At 43.7% G+C, this 18,877-nt stretch overlaps 1 protein-coding gene and 1 long non-coding RNA gene across 7 annotated transcripts in view; one reads left to right on the plus strand and one right to left on the minus strand.

The window, feature by feature from the left end:
- EDC3 (enhancer of mRNA decapping 3) overlaps positions 1 to 16,786 on the minus strand; it is a 53,743-nt gene extending 36,957 nt beyond the window's left edge. For 2 of the 4 annotated variants that reach the window (XM_077881917.1, XM_077881914.1), the window contains exons 1-4: positions 16,171 to 16,320; positions 15,455 to 15,526; positions 4,339 to 4,520; positions 1,362 to 1,681 (exon numbers count right to left, since the gene is read on the minus strand). In XM_077881917.1, coding sequence (XP_077738043.1) covers positions 1,362 to 1,681; positions 4,339 to 4,502 — 484 coding nt within the window. In that variant the 5' untranslated portion in view covers positions 4,503 to 4,520; positions 15,455 to 15,526; positions 16,171 to 16,320. Of the gene's footprint in view, positions 1 to 1,361; positions 1,682 to 4,338; positions 4,521 to 15,454; positions 15,527 to 16,170; positions 16,321 to 16,625 lie in introns of those variants that run through there. The other 2 variants (XM_077881916.1, XM_077881918.1) reach the window with 2 other exon arrangements.
- On the plus strand, positions 16,615 to 18,461 carry LOC144303563 (uncharacterized). 3 transcript variants are annotated; one of them, XR_013370591.1, is made up of 3 exons: positions 16,617 to 16,844; positions 17,475 to 17,580; positions 17,669 to 17,992. It is a non-coding gene; the product is annotated as an uncharacterized LOC144303563 (long non-coding RNA). The 3 variants fall into 3 exon arrangements; XR_013370592.1 differs by adding an exon at positions 18,005 to 18,461 and having other exon boundaries at positions 16,619 to 16,844; positions 17,475 to 17,855; XR_013370590.1 differs by having other exon boundaries at positions 16,615 to 16,844; positions 17,475 to 17,992.
- The last annotated feature ends 416 nt before the right edge of the window (positions 18,462 to 18,877 follow it).

Raw genomic sequence — 18,877 nt, forward strand, 5'->3', positions numbered from 1 at the left:
CCTGCATAACTTTCCACTCTTTAAATGTGGATTGCACACAGTCCACTTCCTCCTAATATAGAAGGGGGTGGGGAGAACTCTACAAGAGAAATGTGACCTACACACTCCCTCAGCCCGGTTATCAAGGTCAATATTATGTCATAAACCATGTTGATATAACATAACCTTGATATGACATGATGAAAATAATATCGCCGTGGTCATCTTCCCCCAAATACATAACCCCAATCTAATCATGAGAAAAACATCAAATACCAATTGAGGGATATTCTACAAAATACCTGACCAGTACATCAAAATAGTCTAGGTCACCAAAACCAATAAGAGTCTGAGAAACCACCAGGGACAAGAGGAGACATGATTACTAAGTATAAGGTGTTGTGCTGGACAGGAGCCTACAATGGGAACAGTAGATAAAAACTAAGGTTATCAGAATGAAATAGACTTTAATTAATAATAATGTAATTGTAACAAATTTACCTTAGTAATGTAAGACATTAACAACAGAAAGAAAAAATATGTAGGAAATAATTACTAATGAAAGTTGTCTCTCCCTCTACCTATGTCTCTGCCTCTCTCTGTGTCTCTCTCATGAATAAATAAAATCTTTAAAAAAGGAGGGGAGGCACCGCCTGAGTGGCTCAATGGTTGAGCATCTGCCTTCGGCTCAGGTCATGATCCTAGGGTACTGGTGAATCTAGTGAATCTGTTATAATTCACTCTTATACCATTATTTTAGTGAATATGTTAAAGAGCATACCAAATTCTAGTGAATTAATTCTAATTAGTTCCATAGTGAGTAAATGGCATCCAAAAATTTGTGTCAAACAAAACTGGGCAATCAATACACTCATACATTTTCTCCTTGATGTGTCAGTAAGGACAGTGAATACAGTAAATTTAAAATTGTAGTCTGTCAGAAACTGATCACAGAGATGTGCAGGCGAGTCCCTTCTCCTCTTTTCTTGAGGATGGGAGTCAAATCACAAGTTATTCAAGAATCCCCAGCAATGGCCAAGTGCAGACTCAACTCACACACCACTACCTCCATCAGTCACCAGATTAAAGACAATAATGGCTTTCATCTATATGAACTTGAGGCAGGTCACTGACTTTTCTTGAAGGAAGTTAAGTGGAAGGAGAGGGCAGGGAGCTGGTGTCTCTAACAGCTTATTTTCTTTCCCTTAATATCCTGAGAGACAAGCCCTGCAGTAAGACAACCATGCTGTATTTTTGTGAAGCTCTGCCAGCATCCATTTTTACTGGAGTAATAAAGAATTTGTTTAAAGAATGGCAGTGGATAAGAGCTTATAGCCCTGAAACACAAGGTTAAGAAGAAATCTCAACTTGATCCAACTTACAAGAGTTGTGCCGACGGCGGAAACTTTTGGATTGACTCAAGGATTCCGTGTGCCTGTCCACATAGCTCTTTGAGCACTGTTGCTGCTGTGGGGAAATGGCAACATCCTGACTCTTCACATCTGTCCTCTTAGGGATATTCTGAGGAGCACTGCTGGAAGAGGATGGCTTCTTCACCAGCTTGCCCATGCCATTCTGGCTGATACCCACTTGGTACCCAACACCAGATGGGCCTAATTCTGTCTGATGAAGGTCTCCAAAATGCTGGTTTTCTCCAGGACCTGGTATCTCCAGAATTTTTAATTCCGTAATGTCACCTGCCCTGAAATACACAAGAGTCCAAGTCTCAAAACTTGCCTATGTAAGTGTCACACCAATATTCATAGCAGCATTCTCCATAATAGCCAAAAGGTGCAAACCCAAGTGCCCCCTGTAAGATGAATGGATAAACAAAACACAGCACATACAGCGAAGTACTTACTTACTCAGCCTTTAAAAGGAGAGAAATTCTAACACATGCTATAACATGGATGAACCTTGAAGACATTATGCTAAGTAAAATACACCATCACAAAAGGACAATTATTAAATGATCTCACATACCTAAAACAGTCAAATTCAGAGAAAGAAAGTAAAAAAGTGGTTTTTAGGGCTAGAGGAAGAAGAGATTGGAGAGTTAGTATTAATGGGGTATGAAGTTTCAGTGTGGGAGGATGGAAAAGTTCTAGAGGTGGATAGTGGTGACAGGTGCACAATACGTGAACATACTTAATGCCACTGATTTGTATACTGAAAAATGGTCAAAACATAAACTATATGTTATGGATATCTCATCACGTTAAAAAATAACACAAGCAATGTAAAAAAGACAAAGCACGAGAGTGATAAAAATGATGAAATTGGGATCAATAGCAACCAGTTACACTTTTGCAGAGCTGTAATTTTTCCCCCTAATTGAAGTATAGTTGACATACAGTATTATATTAATTCCAGGTGTACAACATAGTGATCTGATATTTATATATACCACGAAATGATCACCACAAAAAGTTTAGTGATATCTGTCACCATAGAAAGTTATTTTATATATATATTTTTAAAGATTGTATTTATTTGACAGAAAAAGACAGCATAAACGGGGAGCTGTAGGCAGAGGGAGAGGGAGAAGCAGTCCCCACCCTCAGAGCAGGGAGCCCAATACAGGGCTCAATCTCAGGACCCCCTCGGATCATGACCTGAGCTAAAAGCCATGCTTAACTGACTGAGCCACTCAAGCACCCTGAAAGTTATTTTATATTAATGACCATATTCCCTATGTTGTCCTTTACATCCTTATGTCTTACTTATTTTATAACTGGAAGTCTGTACCTCTTAATGGCAGGGCTTCATTTCATTGAAATAGAGGCAAAAATGAGGAAAGGTGGTAGAGCACTTAAGGACAAGGCTCAGGCACCAACACTGCCCTTTAAAGAGACCTATTGTTGGGAGCCTGAGTGGCTTGGTCAGTTAAGTTTCTCTGACTTTGGCTCAAGTCATGAGCCCAGAGTCCTGAGATTGAGCCTCATGTCAGGTGGATGTAAAGGAACGGAGGAATACATGAAAAGAAAACCCAAAGAGGCAACAGAGAAACTAAAAGAGGGAACTTCAATAGTTAGGGAGCATCTAGATTAAGGTTCAAATTAAGATACTGCAACTCGATTTGGCTATTAGGTCATTTATAACTTTGGCAAGAGTGAGTTCAACAAGATGGTGAAGTTTGAAAAGTGGGGTAAGGAAAGACTAGAGAATGAGGCCACAAAGGGAATGAAAGCAGACTATTTTGCTCTGGAAAGAACTGTGGTATATATAAAGAGAAGGGAAATGACAGGGCAACAGCTGATGGCTCACACAAGGCGTGGTGGGTATGTTGGTGCGTATGGGTGTGCAGGAGTGTGTGAACTGTGGGGGAAGGCTGGGGAGGGCGTCACAAAAATGCAAAGAGGAAAACAGGTATGAAGGTTGAAAATGAAGACACAAGAGACTGAGAACGGTATGAAAGGAGACCAAAGGGATCCCTGGGTGGCGCAGCGGTTTGGCGCCTGCCTTTGGCCCAGGGCACGATCCTGGAGACCCAAGATCGAATCCCACGTCAGGTTCCCGGTGCATGGAGCCTGCTTCTCCCTCTGCCTATGTCTCTGACTCTCTCTCTCTCTCTCTCTCTCTCTCTCTGTGTGTGACGATCATAAATAAATAAAAATTTTTTTAAAAAATTAAAAAAAAAAAAAAAGGAGACCAAAAAGGAGAGTATATAAAGCATATGGGATAAGGGTAGCCCTGAACACAAAGGGTATGTCTTCTATTGAGACTTCAGAAGGGGAAAGAAATTAAGAATGGATACTCCTACAGAAAAGATTAAATGAAGGTATTGTTCCGAAAGTCAAGGAAGCGCTTATCTGACAGTTGTTTGTTGCCACTGTTCTTGTTTTAACCTAAGAAAGGGAGATTTTTATGAAAAACTGGTGAAAATAGAGATGTGAAGGCCACTGAACTTGAGATCCTCAAAAACTAAGAAAACTACATTCCTGTAACTACAGACGTTAGCTACTGGCGACAGTGTGCTTCCAGAGATAAATTATAATACAAATCTACAAAGAGAGATACATTTATGTGGTGGTGGGGGAGAGATCAATAAAACACAAATAATAAAAGCCTAAGAAAATAGATGATTCTGAATTTGACTGTTTTAATTAAGAATATTGAGTGTTTGACAGAGATTAGGAAAAGGTTTCACAAACCCTGATCTATTAGCTAAAAGTTAATGACGACATAAAGTCTACGCTGAAAACAGCCGCTAGCCTGTAAGAGTTAAGACTATAAAACCTCACCCCTGACAAGACTACTCAGATGCAGTCCTCTGCAAGAGAATACTGGCAACTGGACCTAGGCTCAAGCTCCACAGACCACCAGACTAGATCTGAAAAACTCAGCGAAGACACTCACCTGAAGGTGACTTCCGGCACGAGGCACTTCACTCCATTGTGGAAAGGCCGGGTGAGAGAAATGGTCTGGCTGACCTGGTCCACCGCGGACACTCGTCCCTGATAGACTCCCAAGCTATCTCCACAGTTGATGGACACAATACTGCCCAGCCAATCCGTAGCCATGATTCTGATGTAAGGCCACTGTCGAGAGAAGGAGCCACACACAGCTTGAGAAACAGACAAACCTTTCATTAAATTCAGCAGAAACTAGGTCAGGCTCTGAACCAGGTGTTGCTTAATAATGCACGTTCTGGGGGCGTCTGGGCAGTTCAGTCCATTAAGCATCCAACGTCTGATTTCAGCTCAGCTCACGATCTCAGGGTCGTGGGACAGAATCTGGGGTTGTGAGACAGGGCTCTGCACCCAGTGGGGAGTCTGCTTGGGGTTCTTTCTCTCCCTCTCCCACCTCCATCCTGTGTGCATGCAGATTCTCTAATAAATAAACTTTTTTTTTTTTTTTTTTTAAAGATCTAAGACCTTACAACTGGGAGGAGGGCAGAGGGAGAGGGAGAGGCACAAGGAGACTCCCAGTGAGCAGGGAGCCTGCTCCAGGGCTTGAGCCTAAGACCCTGAGCACTCGACCTGAGCCAAAGGGAGGCACCCAGGCGCCCTCAAGTTTTATTTTTCATACTTTATTACTTCAATTAAGGATGTGACAGAATGTGTAGTATTTTTTTTTTCTTAAAGATTCATGTACTGGGGCCCCCAGTGGCTCAGCTGTTCAGCACCACCTTCAACCCAGGATCGAGAACCGTGTCAGGCTCCCTGCATGGAGCTTGCTTCTCCCTCTCTCATGAATAAATTTTTTTAAATTTTTTTTTAATTGGCAATCGATAAAAAAAATAAACATGCAACTGCTACATGACCCAGCAACTGCACCACTGGTCATTTATCCGAGGGAAATGAAGACTTAAGTTTACACTAATAGCCCCAAACTAGAAAACCCACATGACCTTCCATGGATGAATGCTTAAACTGTGGTATATCCATACCACAGAGAAAAAGTGAAAAAGTCAACTCCCCAAAATTACATTCTGTACATTCTGTATAATTCAATTTGTGTTAACATTCCTGAAATGACTAAAGAGGGCAGCCCCAGTGGCCCTGGCGGTTTAGCACCGCCTTCAGCCCAAGGTGTGATCCTGGAGATCTGGGATTGAGTCCCACGTCAGGCTCCCTGCAGGGAGCCTACTTCTCCCTCTACCTGTGTGTCTCTGGCTCTCTCTGTGTGTGTCTGTCATGAATAAATAAATAAATAAAATCTTGAAAAGAAAGAAATGACTAAAGACATGGAGATGAGTGGTTCCAGGGTTTAGGAAGGGATGGAGGCAGGAGGAAAATGAGAATGGCTATAAAAGGACAATAAGGGGATCCCTGGGTGGCTCAGTGGTTTGGCGCCTGCCTTTGGCCGAGGGCGCGATCCTGGAGTCCCGGGATCAGGTACCGCGTCGGGCTCCCGGCATAGAGCCTGCTTCTCCTTCCTCCTGTATCTCTGCCTCTTTCTGTGTCTATCATGAATAAATAAATCTTTAAAAAAAATAAAAATAAAAATAAAAGGACATTAAGGGGATGTCTGGGTGGCTCAGCACTTGAGCCTCTGCCTTTGGCTCAGGGCATGATCCTGCAGTCCCAGGATGGAGTCCTGTGTAAGGCTTCCTCCATGAAGCTTGCTTCTCCCTCTATGTCTCTGCCTCTCTGTCTCTCTCTGTCTCTGTCTCTCATGAATAAATAAAATCTTTCAAAAAAAAAAAAAAGGACAATATGGAGGATCCTTGTAGTAATGGGAATATTCCGTTCTTTGATTGGTAGTGACACGGTACTATAATTTTTGAAGATGTTATCAATGAGAAAAACTGGGAAAAGTATATGAAATCTTTCTGTATTATTCCTTAGAAGTGCATACAAATCTACAATTATCTCAAATAAAAAGTTTAATTGAAAAAAAATCAAAAAAAGAAAAAAAATCAATGTCTTCTACAGCATTAACAAAATAAATGAGGAAATCATGTACGATATCAATAAATATAGAAAGATAGGGGCGCCCGGCTGGCTTAGTCAGTAAAGCATGCGACTCTCAATATTGGGGCTAAGGTCAAGCCCCACATCGGATATAGATTACTTAAAAATAAAATCTTAGATAAATGCATAAAGATAATCCAACAAAACTGAACACCTATTCATGATATCAAGAAGGGTAGTGGTGGTATCTACAAAACAATTACAGATAACACCATGTTAATGCTGAAATAATGAATCCTTTACCCAAGACTAAGGACAAGGCAAGGATGTTCACTTTCAGCACTTCTAAGCAACATTACACTGTACATCCCACTCTGCAATAAAACAAGAAATAAACACAATAGGGACACGTGGATGGCTCAGCGGTTGAGCTCTGCTTTCCGCTCAGGGTGTGACCCTAGAGTTCAGAAATCAAGTCCTACATCTGGGCTCCCTGCTCAGTGGATAGCCTGCTTCTCCCTCTCCCTTTGCCTATGCCTCTGCCTCTCTCTAGAGTATCTCTCATGAGTAAATAAATAAAATCTAAAAACAAAAAAGAAAGAAGCACAAATATTGAAAAGAACTACATAAATGACTTTTGTTTTTAAGATTTTATTTGACAGAGAGTGTACAAATGAACAGACCAGCAGATAGAAGGGAGAGAGAGAGAAGCAGGCTTCCCACTGAGCAGAGAGCCCAGTGTGGGACTCAATCCCAGGACTCTGGGACCATGACCCAAGCCAAAGGCAGACGCTTAACTGACTGAGCCAACAAGGCACCTCATAAAAAAAAAAAAATTAAGATTTTATTTATTTGAAAGAGAAAGAGACTGCACACATAAGCTGGGAGAGAAGCAGAGGGAGAGGGAGAAGAAGGCTATCCACTGAGCAGGGAGCCCCAGGTGGGGCTCAATCCCAGGACCCCAGGATCATGACCTGAGCTAAAGGTAGACACTTAATTGAGCCACCCAGGCACCTCTCCAAAAAGGTCTTTATTTATAGCCATACAATTGACTGTATGTAGAAAACCCTAAGAAATGTACCAAATAAAAAATTGCTATTAGAATTTAGCAAGGTCACAGGATACATGCTGAATTAAAATAAACTGTATTCTTTACAATAGCAACAAAAAAATGAAATTTTTAAATACTATTTATGATAGTATTAAAAAACATAAGGTACTTAGGACTAAATCTAATGAAACACGTGCAGAATTTCTATAATGAAAACAATACGAGACCCCTGAGAAAAATTAAGATGACCTAAATAAATGGAAAGATGCACCACCTTTGTAAGGCAAAGGGCTCATTGTCAATTCTCTCCAAATTGATCTACAGATCAAACACAAATATTGATAAAAATCCCAGCTGGTCTTTTTCTTTTTTTAAGATTTTATTTATTTATTCATGAGACACACACAGAGAGAGAGAGAGAGAGAGAGAGAGAGAGAGAGAGGCAGAGACACAGGCAGAGGGAGAAGCAGGCTCCATGCAGGGAGCCCGACATGGGACTCGATCCCGGGACCCCAGGATCACGCCCTGAGCTGAAGGCAGATGCTTAACCACTGAGCCACCCCGGCATCCCTGTCAACTATAATTTTAAATAGACACTGATATCATACATTCAAGTTTATATTGTTAATAACTGAGAATTTTTAATAGTTTCTTTCTTTCCTTCCTTCTTAAAGATTTTATTTATTTATTCATGAGAGAGAGAGACAGAGAGAGAGAGAGAGGCAGAGACACAGGCAGAGAGAGAAACAGGCCCCCTGCAGGAGACTGATGTGGGACTTGATCCCAGACCCCAGGATCACACTCTTATTCAAAGGCAGACTCTCAATCCCTAAGCCAGGCATCCCAATTTTTAATAGTTTCAAAATGTGGACTGCCACTTCTACATTAATAGAAGCTTTTTAAAAAGTAACTATTCAGGACGCCTCGGTGGCTCAGTGGTTTAGTGTCTGCCTTCTACCCAAGGCATGATCCTGGAGTCCCAGGATCAAGTCCCACATCAGGCCCCCTGCATGGAGCCTGCTTCTCTGTCTCTGCCTCTGTGTGTGTGTGTGTGTCTCTCATGAATAGATAAATATAATCTTTTAAAAATAAAATAAAAGCAGTGTTTAGTCTGTGTGGGAAGGGCTTTCTACTCTTCTTTGTGTACTTACTTCTTTTCTATCAAGGTATAATATATATAGTAAGTCTACATATTCTAAGTGTACAGCTGAATCAATTTTTGCATACTAATTCACCAATATAACCTCCATTTAAGACATCGAATACTTCAAACATCAGAAAAGATTCCACTGTGTCCCCACAAGAGCAGCCATTATTCTGACATCTAATTTTTTTTTTTTTAATTTATTTATGATAGTCACAGAGAGAGAGAGGCACAGAGACACAGGCAGAGGGAGAAGCAGGCTCCATGCACCGGGAGCCCAATGTGGGATTCGATCCCGGGTCTCCGGGATCGCGCCCTGGGCCAAAGGCAGGCGCCAAACCGCTGCGCCACCCAGGGATCCCTATTCTGACATCTAACACAAAAGATTAGTCTGTTTTTGAACTTCATGTAAATGGAATCATAAAGGTTCTCCATAAAGAACCAAGGTTTAAGTTCTTTTGCTCAATATTATACCTGTGAGATTCATCCTTGTTGTTACAAGCAGCAATAGTTAGTTCATTCTTTCTCTGGCTACATAGTATTCTATATGCCTCAAAGTATTCACCCATCCTACTGCTGATAAACAATTGGGTTATTTCCACTTTGGTGGGGGAACTATTATAAATAAAGAATTAAACCTTTTTTTAAAAGATCTTACTTATTTATTCATGAGAGACAGAGAAAGAGAGGCAGAGACATAGGCAGAGAGAGAGAGAAAGAGAAGCAGGTTCCATGCAGGGAGCCCGATGCGGAACTCCATCCCAGGACTCCGGGATCATTCCCGGGGCTAAACTGCTGAGCCACCCAGGAGTCCCAAGAATTAAACATTTTTGTATTTGTGGGGGCAAATGTACCCATTTATGCTGACCATATTACACGGAAGCCCTAGAGTATTTATGGACTATTTTGCTCAAATGCTAAACTATCACTTTTTCCTTGTTAAGGATGAGACTTTTCTGTATTTCCCTTATAAGAAGTCTTCAGATAACAAAGTCAGGTATCCCTAAATGATCTTCCACCCATAGTGCAACTGAGGCAGTTGCCAAAATAATTCATAAACCACAAAAGAACAACTTGCCAATTACAGACTAATCAACTACCATTTCATCTGCCACATCAGAAAGACATCATTCAGATCCAAGGAAAAACTCTGGTCCACTAAGGACAATCAACAGCTGAAGAGGAGTAAGTGATTAGTTACAGGCTTCTGAAAAAAACAGATATTTTTCCACACATTTACCTAGAAACCTGCTTAATCAAAATTTTGAGATTGGTGGAAATCATTAAAAAAAAAAAAAATCTAGTACCAAAAAAAAATCTAGTACAATCCAAGTACTAATTCTAGATCTTCCATAAAAATCAGCATAGTGAAAAGGGCACAGATCTCTGAGGTCAGGCATCATAGGCTCACATTCACTTCTGGACTTCACCATTTCCGTTACCATGACCTGGGCAAATTATCCTAATTTGAGTCTCAATTGTCTCAACTATAAAATGGTAATTAACACCAATCATACCACCACCTCACAGAACCACTGTGAAGATTGAGATAATCAATATAGTTTTTATCATTAGTTAATTTTATTTCAAATGTCTCCTTTTAGCAAAAATATTGACCAGATAGATGGGCAGCCCAGCCCAGTGGTTCAGCGATTTAGCACCGCCTTCAGCCCAGGGCCTGATTGTGGAGTCCAGGGATCGAGTCCCAGGTCAGGCTCCCGGAACGAAGCCTGCTTCTCCCTCTGCCTGTATCTCTCTCTCTCTCTCTCTCATAAATAAAATCTTTAAAAAAAAAAAAAAAAAAAAAGAAATTCTCTCATAAATAAAATCTTAAAAAAAAAAAAAAACAGAAATATTGACCAGATAGGGAACTTGAGTTATAACCCTAGAAAATCATTATGGGACAGCCACTTTGATTCTCACCCAAACAAAACTACAAAAATGCAACTACAAAAGCTACAAATTCTATCTTGGAAATGAAGTCCCAATTTTCAAACTGAAACACATATCTTTAGCGTTATGCAAAAATATGCAAGCAAGGGAATCAATTTCCACACTTTCATAAACCTGATCAGCCCACATAACTGGATTATCAATCAAAGACTTTCAATCCTAATATGTGTTACTCTAGGACAGGAGTCTGAAAACTATAGCCCATGGGCCAAATAGGGCCCACTACCAATCAAGTTTTATTCGAACACAACCCCACTTAGGGTGCCTCAGTGGCTCAGTCAGGTGAGCCTTGGATTCTTGATTTTGGCTGGGGTCCTGAGAACCAACCTTGATTTTGGCTGGTGTCCTGAGAACCAGCCTCGAGCACAGCGTGAAGTTCACCTGAAATTCTCTCTCCCTCTCCCTCCCCCTCCCACTCGTGCACTCTTGTTCTCTAAAATAAATAGATAAGTCTTAAAAGAAAAAGTATGAAATAGACAAATCCCCCAGAATAATACAAATTACCAAAAAATGACTGAAAAATAGAAAATCTGGATAGTCCTATATCAAGTAAAGAAAACTGAATTCGGGGATCCCTGGGTGGCGCAGAGGTTTAGCGCCTGCCTTTGGCCCAGGGTGCGATCCTGGAGACCCGGGATCGAGTCCCACGTCGGGCTCCCAGGATGGAGCCTGCTTCTCCCTCTGCCTGTGTCTCTGCTTCTCTCTATCATAAATAAATCAATCAATCAAAAAAAAAAAAAAAAGAAAAAGAAAACTGAATTCGAGGGGTGCCTGGATGGCTCAGTGAATAGAGCATGTGACTCTCTTGATCTTGAGGTCCTCAGCTCAAGCCCTATGCTGGGTGTAGAGATTATAAATAAACAAACTTAAAAAAAACAGTGGGGCACCTAGGTGGCTCTTCGTTTAAGCTTCTAGCTCTTGATTTCGGCTCAAGTCATGATCTCAAGCTCAGGGCCCATTCTGACTCTATGCCCTGCGAGGAGTCCGTTTGAGATTCTCCTTCCCTCTCGCTTTGCCCCTCTCCCTATACCTGCATGCTCTCTCAAATAAATGAATCTTAAATTAAGAAACTGAATTAGTAATTTAAAATATTCCCACAGGGCAGCAGCGGTGGCGCAGCGGTTTAGCGCTGCCTGCAGCCTGGGGTGTGATCCTGGAAATCCAGGATCGAGTCCCACATCAGGCTCCTTGCATGGAGCCTGCTTCTCCCTCTGCCTGTGTCTCTGCCTCTCTCTCTCTCTCTGTCTCTCATGAATAAATAAAATATTTAAAATAAAATAAAATAAAATAAAATAAAATAAAATAAAATAAAATAAAATAAAATAAAATAAAATAAAATAAAATAAATAAAATAAATAAAATAAATAAAATAAATAAAATAAAATAAAATAAAATAAAATAAAATAAAATAAAATAAAATAAAATAAAATAAAATAAAATAAAATAAAATATTCCCACAAAAAAAAAGCCTAAGCCCAGAAGACTTCACTGGTAAATTCTATCAAACATAAGAGAAATAAAAAATGCTATACAAACTCAGAAAACAGAGAAAGCAGCATTTCCAGCTCATTTTATGAGGGTATTATTGCTGTTACTAAAGTCAAAGACATCATAAGAAAACTTCAGTATCCCTCATGAACAGACACGAAAATCCTTAACAAAGTATTAGCAAACTAAATTCAGCAACATGGATTAATATACACACCATTACTAAGGGGGGGGGGGGCCCTCATTCCAAAATACAAGATTGGTTTAACATCCTAAATTCAAGTAACATAATACACCATTTATACATACCCTAAAGGGTTGTTTTAATATAAAAAAAAAGCTAGGGGCACTTCAGTGGCCCAGTTAAGTGTCTGCCTTTGATTCAAATCATGATCTCAGGGTCCGGGGATCAAGTCCCACATCAGGCTCCCTACTCAGCAGGGGAGTCTGCTTCTCCCTCTCCCCAGCCCCCACGTGTGCTTTCTCTTTCTCTCCAATTTTTTTTATATTTTAAAAAAATATATTTTAAAAACATCAGGGGGCACCTAGCTGGCTCAGTCAGTAGAGCATCTGGCTCTTGATCTTGAAGCTCTAAGTTCCAGCCCCACACTGGGTATGGAGCCAACTTAAATAAATAAATAAATAAAATTGTGTGATTTAGGGGCGCCTGGGTGGCTCAGCCAGGTAAGTGTCTGCCTTCAACTCGGGTCACGATCCCATGGTCCTGGGATCCAGCCCCACATCGGGATCCCTGCTTAGTAGGAAGCCTGCTTCTCACTCTGCTTCTGCAACTCCTCCTGCTTATACTCTTTCAAATAAATAAAATATTTTTTTTTAAGTGTACTTAGGGGGATCCCTGGGTGGCGCAGCGGTTTAGCGCCTGCCTTTGGCCCAGGGTGCGATCCTGGAGACCCGGGATCGAATCCCACGTCGGGCTCCCGGTGCATGGAGCCTGCTTCTCCCTCTGCCTATGTCTCTGCCTCTGTGTGTGTGTGTGTGTGAGACTATCAAAATAAATAAAAATCTAATAAATAAATAAATAAATAAAAATAAAAAAGTGTTTTTAGATAACTTTGCATTTATTTTTTAAAGTTAATATTTACATGTCAAAAAATTTTGAGACCTGAGTGACGAGGGAAAAAGAATCATTCATGCCAAAGCAACTCCACTGTATCTTTGGACAGCCAATAAAAAAAATCACTTTTGAAAATTTAACAAATCCAACTCCTTTTAAATTCTATCCCAAAATTAATTTACTTCTGTAGAGTACCCAAACATAAAGCTAATACTCCAGGATGGAGCCAGCCAGTGTTAGGGTCAACCTTCCTTTCTTCTACATTCTCCTAAAGCAATCTACTACCACAGGTACTAGATTTTCAATTCTTTTTTTTTTTTAATTTATTTATCCATGAGAGACACACAGAGAGAGAGAAGCAGGCTCCATGCAGGGAGCCCGACGTGGGACTCGATCCTGGGTCTCCAGGATCACGCCCTGGGCTGAAGGCGGCACCAAACCCCTGAGCCACCCGGGCTACCGGATTCTCAATTCTCGAGATCAGACGAGATCGGGCGCGTTCAGGGTGGTATGGCCGTAGACTGGATTCTCAATTCTCAAAGCCTAACCACATCACTGATTCCGACGACTGAGACTCCACTTGAACCTTCTAAGTCACATCTCTACCTTCATTAACTTATATAATTGCATTTTTTTTTTAATTTATGATAGTCACACACACAGAGAGAGAGAGAGAGAGAGAGAGAGAGAGAGATGGAGGCAGAGACACAGGCAGAGGGGAAAGCAGGCTCCATGCACAGGGAGCCTGACGTGGGATTCGATCCCAGGTCTCCAGGATCGCGCCCTGGGCCAAAGGCAGGCGCCAAACCGCTGCGCCACCCAAGGATCCCCGTATTTTTTTTTTTAACTCAACTGAAATTTCTGACATGTATATGACCCTTACATTTCATTAAACTGCACTAGGCAAATCTTGAGATTAACCAGATTCTCTCTCCACTTCATAAAGGCAACAAATCTGGTAAGCACACCTTCCAGATAGGCTGTAAATACTGTATATAAAGAAAAGGGATACAGACTCAACTCGGCAGAATCCCAACTGCAAGTTGTACCCATAAATCAAACCCCTCCAGACATAGGTGCTCAAAACCATGATTCCATCCAATTTCACCACAATCTGGCAAAATCCCCTAACTCACCCACCAGGTCATCATAAAAGACTTTAACTGATGCCTTACTAAAATTCGACACACTCTCATTCTATTCCTTTGAGATATCATTTGAATGTCCTCTTCTGGCAGAATTTATAACTCTAGCAACCCTGCTACTCTGGCTATTAAGAACGGAAAAATGACACATTTTCTACTTTGCATTAATTACAGCACCTCAGGAATCACAAATACTTTTTTTTTTTTTTTTTAGATTTTACTTATTTATTCATGATAGACACAGAGAGAGAGAGAGGCAGACACAAGCAGAGAGAGAAGCAGGCTCCATGCAGAGAGCCCAAGGCAGAACTCGATTCCGGGACCCCAAGATCAGGCCCTGCCTGGGCCAAAGGCAGGCACTAAACCGCTGAGCCACCCAGGGATCCTCCCCCCACAAACACTTTAAACATTTTCCAGTCCTTTGTTTTTTACACTACAGTTCTTTAGCGGTCAGACACATTAGCAGTCAATTTGGTGAGTTACAATCAACTTTTTCTGTTTTAATGAAATAGAAAATGTAAACCAGCATCCTATGCAGAAAGGGTAAACCTTTGGGAGGGGTGTGTGTGTGTACCCTGTGCATGCTGGGAGCACATTAAGTCATAATGTAATAATGTATCCAGCTGTTGGTCCTGGGTCAAAAAAAGTTTGAAACACACTTTGCTAGTCCCACAGCCCTATCAAAAAAAAAAAAAAAAAAAAAAAAAAAAAAGGGATCCCTGGGTGGCGCAGCGGTTTGGCGCCTGCCTTTGGCCCAGGGCGCGATCCTGGAGACCCGGGATCGAATCCCACGTCGGGCTCCCGGTGCATGGAGCCTGCTTCTCCCTCTGCCTGTGTCTCTGCCTCTCTCTCTCTCTCTGTGTGACTATCATAAATAAATAAAAAATTTAAAAAAATGAAAAAAAAAAAAATTCTTAGTAGTCACAAAGTTCATTACTTGTAACCATCTTCCTTCCCTACAGAGAAACAAACAGGAATTTTGAATTGAGTACATCTAATCTGCCATTCACCAATCAATCAATCAATCAAGCCTGGGTTGAACCGCTAAGCGGTTGAACGTCTGCCTTTGGCTCAGGGCTGACCCCGGGGTCCTGGGATCGAGTCCCACGTCAGTCTCCTTGCAGGGAGCCTGCTTCTCCCTCTGCCTGTGTCTCTGCCCCTCTGTGTATGTGTCTTTCATGAATAAATAAAATCTTTTAAAAAATAATTAAAAAAAAAAAAAACTAGAATCCACCTGAGGTTTCCAGGTGCAATACTAACCTGCTCAGAGACAATTCTGTTCTGATGGAAGTTAAGACCTGTATAGGGCAGCAGACCCGCGATCGGTTTAGTCTGTGGAGAGGGGAGAGAACAAAAACCACTGATTCCTCATCCGTAACCGCGGGAGAGGGCTGCGGGGACCCCTCCCGGGTCTGGAATTGGGAGAGATTCATTGAAAACCGACTGGCCAAGCGCTGTGCCCCGCCTTGCACAAGCCATTCGACGAGCCGGTTACTACTGATAAAAATTCACTCGGTTATCACACAAAGAGCGCCTGCACCTGGAAAGAATCACGAAGCCGCGAACCTGGCCGGTGTCACGTCCTCAGCCGCCCTTGCGCCTGAGACCCCCCCAACACACCTCCGCCCGCAGGGGCTTCGGCTCAGGGACGTGGCACCGGCGCGCGCAGCTCCGAGCCACCGCGCTCCATTGTGCAGGGCGACACCGGGCAAGGAGCAAAGAGTGGGCGAGCTGCCGCGGCCGTGCCCGGGCGAAGCCGAGGGCCCCCGCGCTCACGCTCCTGCGGCCCTCGACCTGCCCCCCCAACCACACACCCCCCGCCGAGGCAGCGCCCCGCACCCGGCCCCCAGCCCGCGCGCGCGCCTCCACGCACCTCTACGAGGCCTGGAACCGCGAAGCCAAAAGCAAAGCCGCCCGGCAGCCCCGGAAGCCCCCTCCCGCCAGCGCCCGCCGCCCCGCCGCCCCCTCGCGCCCACCTCCACGCCGGCCGAGCGCCGCCTCCGCACGCCGCGCCCAGCGGGGCCCGCCACGCACCCGCCGACACCGGGAGGCTCGACGGGCTCCTCCACACCCACCCCCGCAGCCGCGGCCGGAAGCGCCCCGCGTCTCCACGCCGCCGTCGTGAGGTCACTTCCGGCGCGACGCCTTGGAACCCCGAGGGCCGGCGGCGCGGGGCGGAGCTCCCGGGAAGGCTCGAGCGGGATCAAGATCCTGGGCGCGCCCTCCCGCCCGCGGGCACGGGGCTCTGCGCCGGTTCCCGCCCTCCCCCCAGGCCCCCGGGGCCTGTCGCCGAGGACTGTCGCCTGGAGGACTTCGGGGAGGAGGTGGCGCCCGGCGACGTGGGCCTCGTCGACTCCGGCAGCCGCGGCTGCGGACGCAAGGAGTCGGCCCCGCGACGGATTAAAGGATTAAAGGTTCCCTTCGCGGTTACCCGTCCGCGCGCGTGGGCTCCGGCGCGTTGGGGCTCAGCGTTGGCCGGACGCCCCCGCTCCCGGTGCGCGGGGGGACGCCGTTCCCCGGGGCCTCTGCGAGCGGCGTCCTGGGGAACTGGAGACCTGGAGGGCTTGCGAGGTCATCGCGGGAAAGCCCGAGACCCGGCTTGGGAATCCCTGCGCGGGCAGCAGGGCGGTTACGAACGTGGCTCTGCGAAGTAAGGGGAGGAGTTCTGTAAAAGCTCCCTCTGCGGGGACTCCCCACCCTTCCCTTTTCGCGAGAGATCCAGTTTTAAGTCTGGAGGGACCCCGGCCTGTATTTTTTTTTTTTTTTAAGATTTATTATTCATTCATTCATTCATCCATTCATTCATTCGTTCATTGGACACACAGAGAGAGGCAGAGACACAGGCAGGGGGAGGAGCAGGCTCCATGCAGGGAGCCCGATGCGGGACTCGATCCCGGGTCTCCAGGATCACCGGCCTGTGTTATCTTAAAGGTCTTTTTTTTTTTTTTTTTTAATTTTTTTTTATTTATTTATTTATGACAGTCACAGAGAGAGAGAGAGAGGCAGAGACACAGGCAGAGGGAGAAGCAGGCTCCATGCACCGGGAGCCCGACGTGGGATTCGATCCCGGGTCTCCAGGATCGCGCCCCGGGCCAAAGGCAGGCGCCAAACCGCTGCGCCACCCAGGGATCCCTATCTTAAAGGTCTTAAAGGTCTTTACAGTCGATCCTTTACACCCTCCAGATCCGGGAGCCCTTAGGGTGTGAAGCTCAGGGTTGAATCCTAACTCTACCTTCTGGGTTTTTTTGTTTTTTGTTTCTTGTTTTTTTTTTTTTTTCAGAACAGCTGTGCGGCTTGAGATGAACCTGAGATAGCTTAAAAAAAAAAAAAAAAAAAAAAAACTGCTGTGAAATGTGCACCTGAACCTGATTGGCATTCCTAAAGGGGTGATTAATTCTCTTGTGTCTTTTTTTTTTTTTTTTTTTTTTTGTTCGGATTCTATACTCCAGGCCAAATAACTTTTTTTTTTTTAAGATTCACCGGAGAATTAGTTGTAGAGGCCACTTTTAGGCAACAGGCATAATAAGCACTTGGAAACCTGAGTCGGGCAGAGGTGCCCACAGTGACCAGGGGACTGAATGCAAACAGACTCATTAGGCGACCCACCTGAAAATAGCCATAGACCTAAGCTGAGGAATGGGCTACCTGCAACCGGGCACAGGTACCCAAACACGAAAATTCCATGTTCCCATCCCTCCTCACCACCTCCTAAACTACAGCCCAACACTGCCTCCTGACAGTCTCTCCTTTGCTTTCCTGACCAGCTAACTGGAAATTCAATAAACTTCTATCACCTTTGTTCTGCCTCAGGTGAATTCTTTTACCTCTGATGCCACCAGCCTCCACCCAATCTGGACACACCCACATCTGTCTTCTCTACCGCAAGCACTGCTATAGCCCAGAAGTCAACTGAAGGTTATACCTAACCGTAATCCCACCATCTTGCACAGTGCCTGCCAAGAGTAGATGCTAAAATGTGTGTCTGTTGAATGAAAGAACTGTCCCTAAGACCACCTCAACAGACTTTGCCCAGAGTTCAAACTGGAATGCTTTTAGTAAGATCAGAAGCCCCACTTGGTCAGCCATTAAACTTTGAAAAAGAGATCAACTGCCCTAATTCCACTATTGAATTGTTCTGCTTAGCAAATACAGTGTATTGTTCTTGTATTGAACTTTGGCTTCATGGAGGGATCAGTCGCCCCATTTTTTTTTTAATGTTTTTAAGCGTTACTGAGTTGCTCATTTGGCCTAACTGGTGTGGCAGAGACATTCAGAATTCTAAAGGGTAACATTGTTTTCTCTAAACTATGTCTTCATTCTTCTTTCTCTAGTGCTGGTTATCTGGAGAGCCACAAAGATTCTCTCTGAGAAGAGTATTGTTTCTCTTCCTGACATGAGCACAGAAAAGTTGCTTTCATTAAGTTCTTTCAGAAACCACAATCCAGTGGCATCCAGCAAAGGTTGTTGAAGATACACATTCTAAAGAGAAAAAAAAGATACACATTCTAGGTCTCACAAAGAGTCTAATTCAGTTAAGTCTGGGGTAGCATCTGGGAGTCTGCATTTTAACAAGCTCCTCAGGGGGTCCTGATGCTGGTGGCTAGAAGATTATACTTCTGGAGTCACTTAAGCCTTGCTTAGCATTAGATAAAAGAGCCTTCTAGCACCACCATTCCCTCCTCC

This window comes from Canis aureus, chromosome 32 (genome assembly GCF_053574225.1).
Source record: "Canis aureus isolate CA01 chromosome 32, VMU_Caureus_v.1.0, whole genome shotgun sequence".
Taxonomy (NCBI): Eukaryota; Metazoa; Chordata; class Mammalia; order Carnivora; family Canidae; genus Canis; species Canis aureus.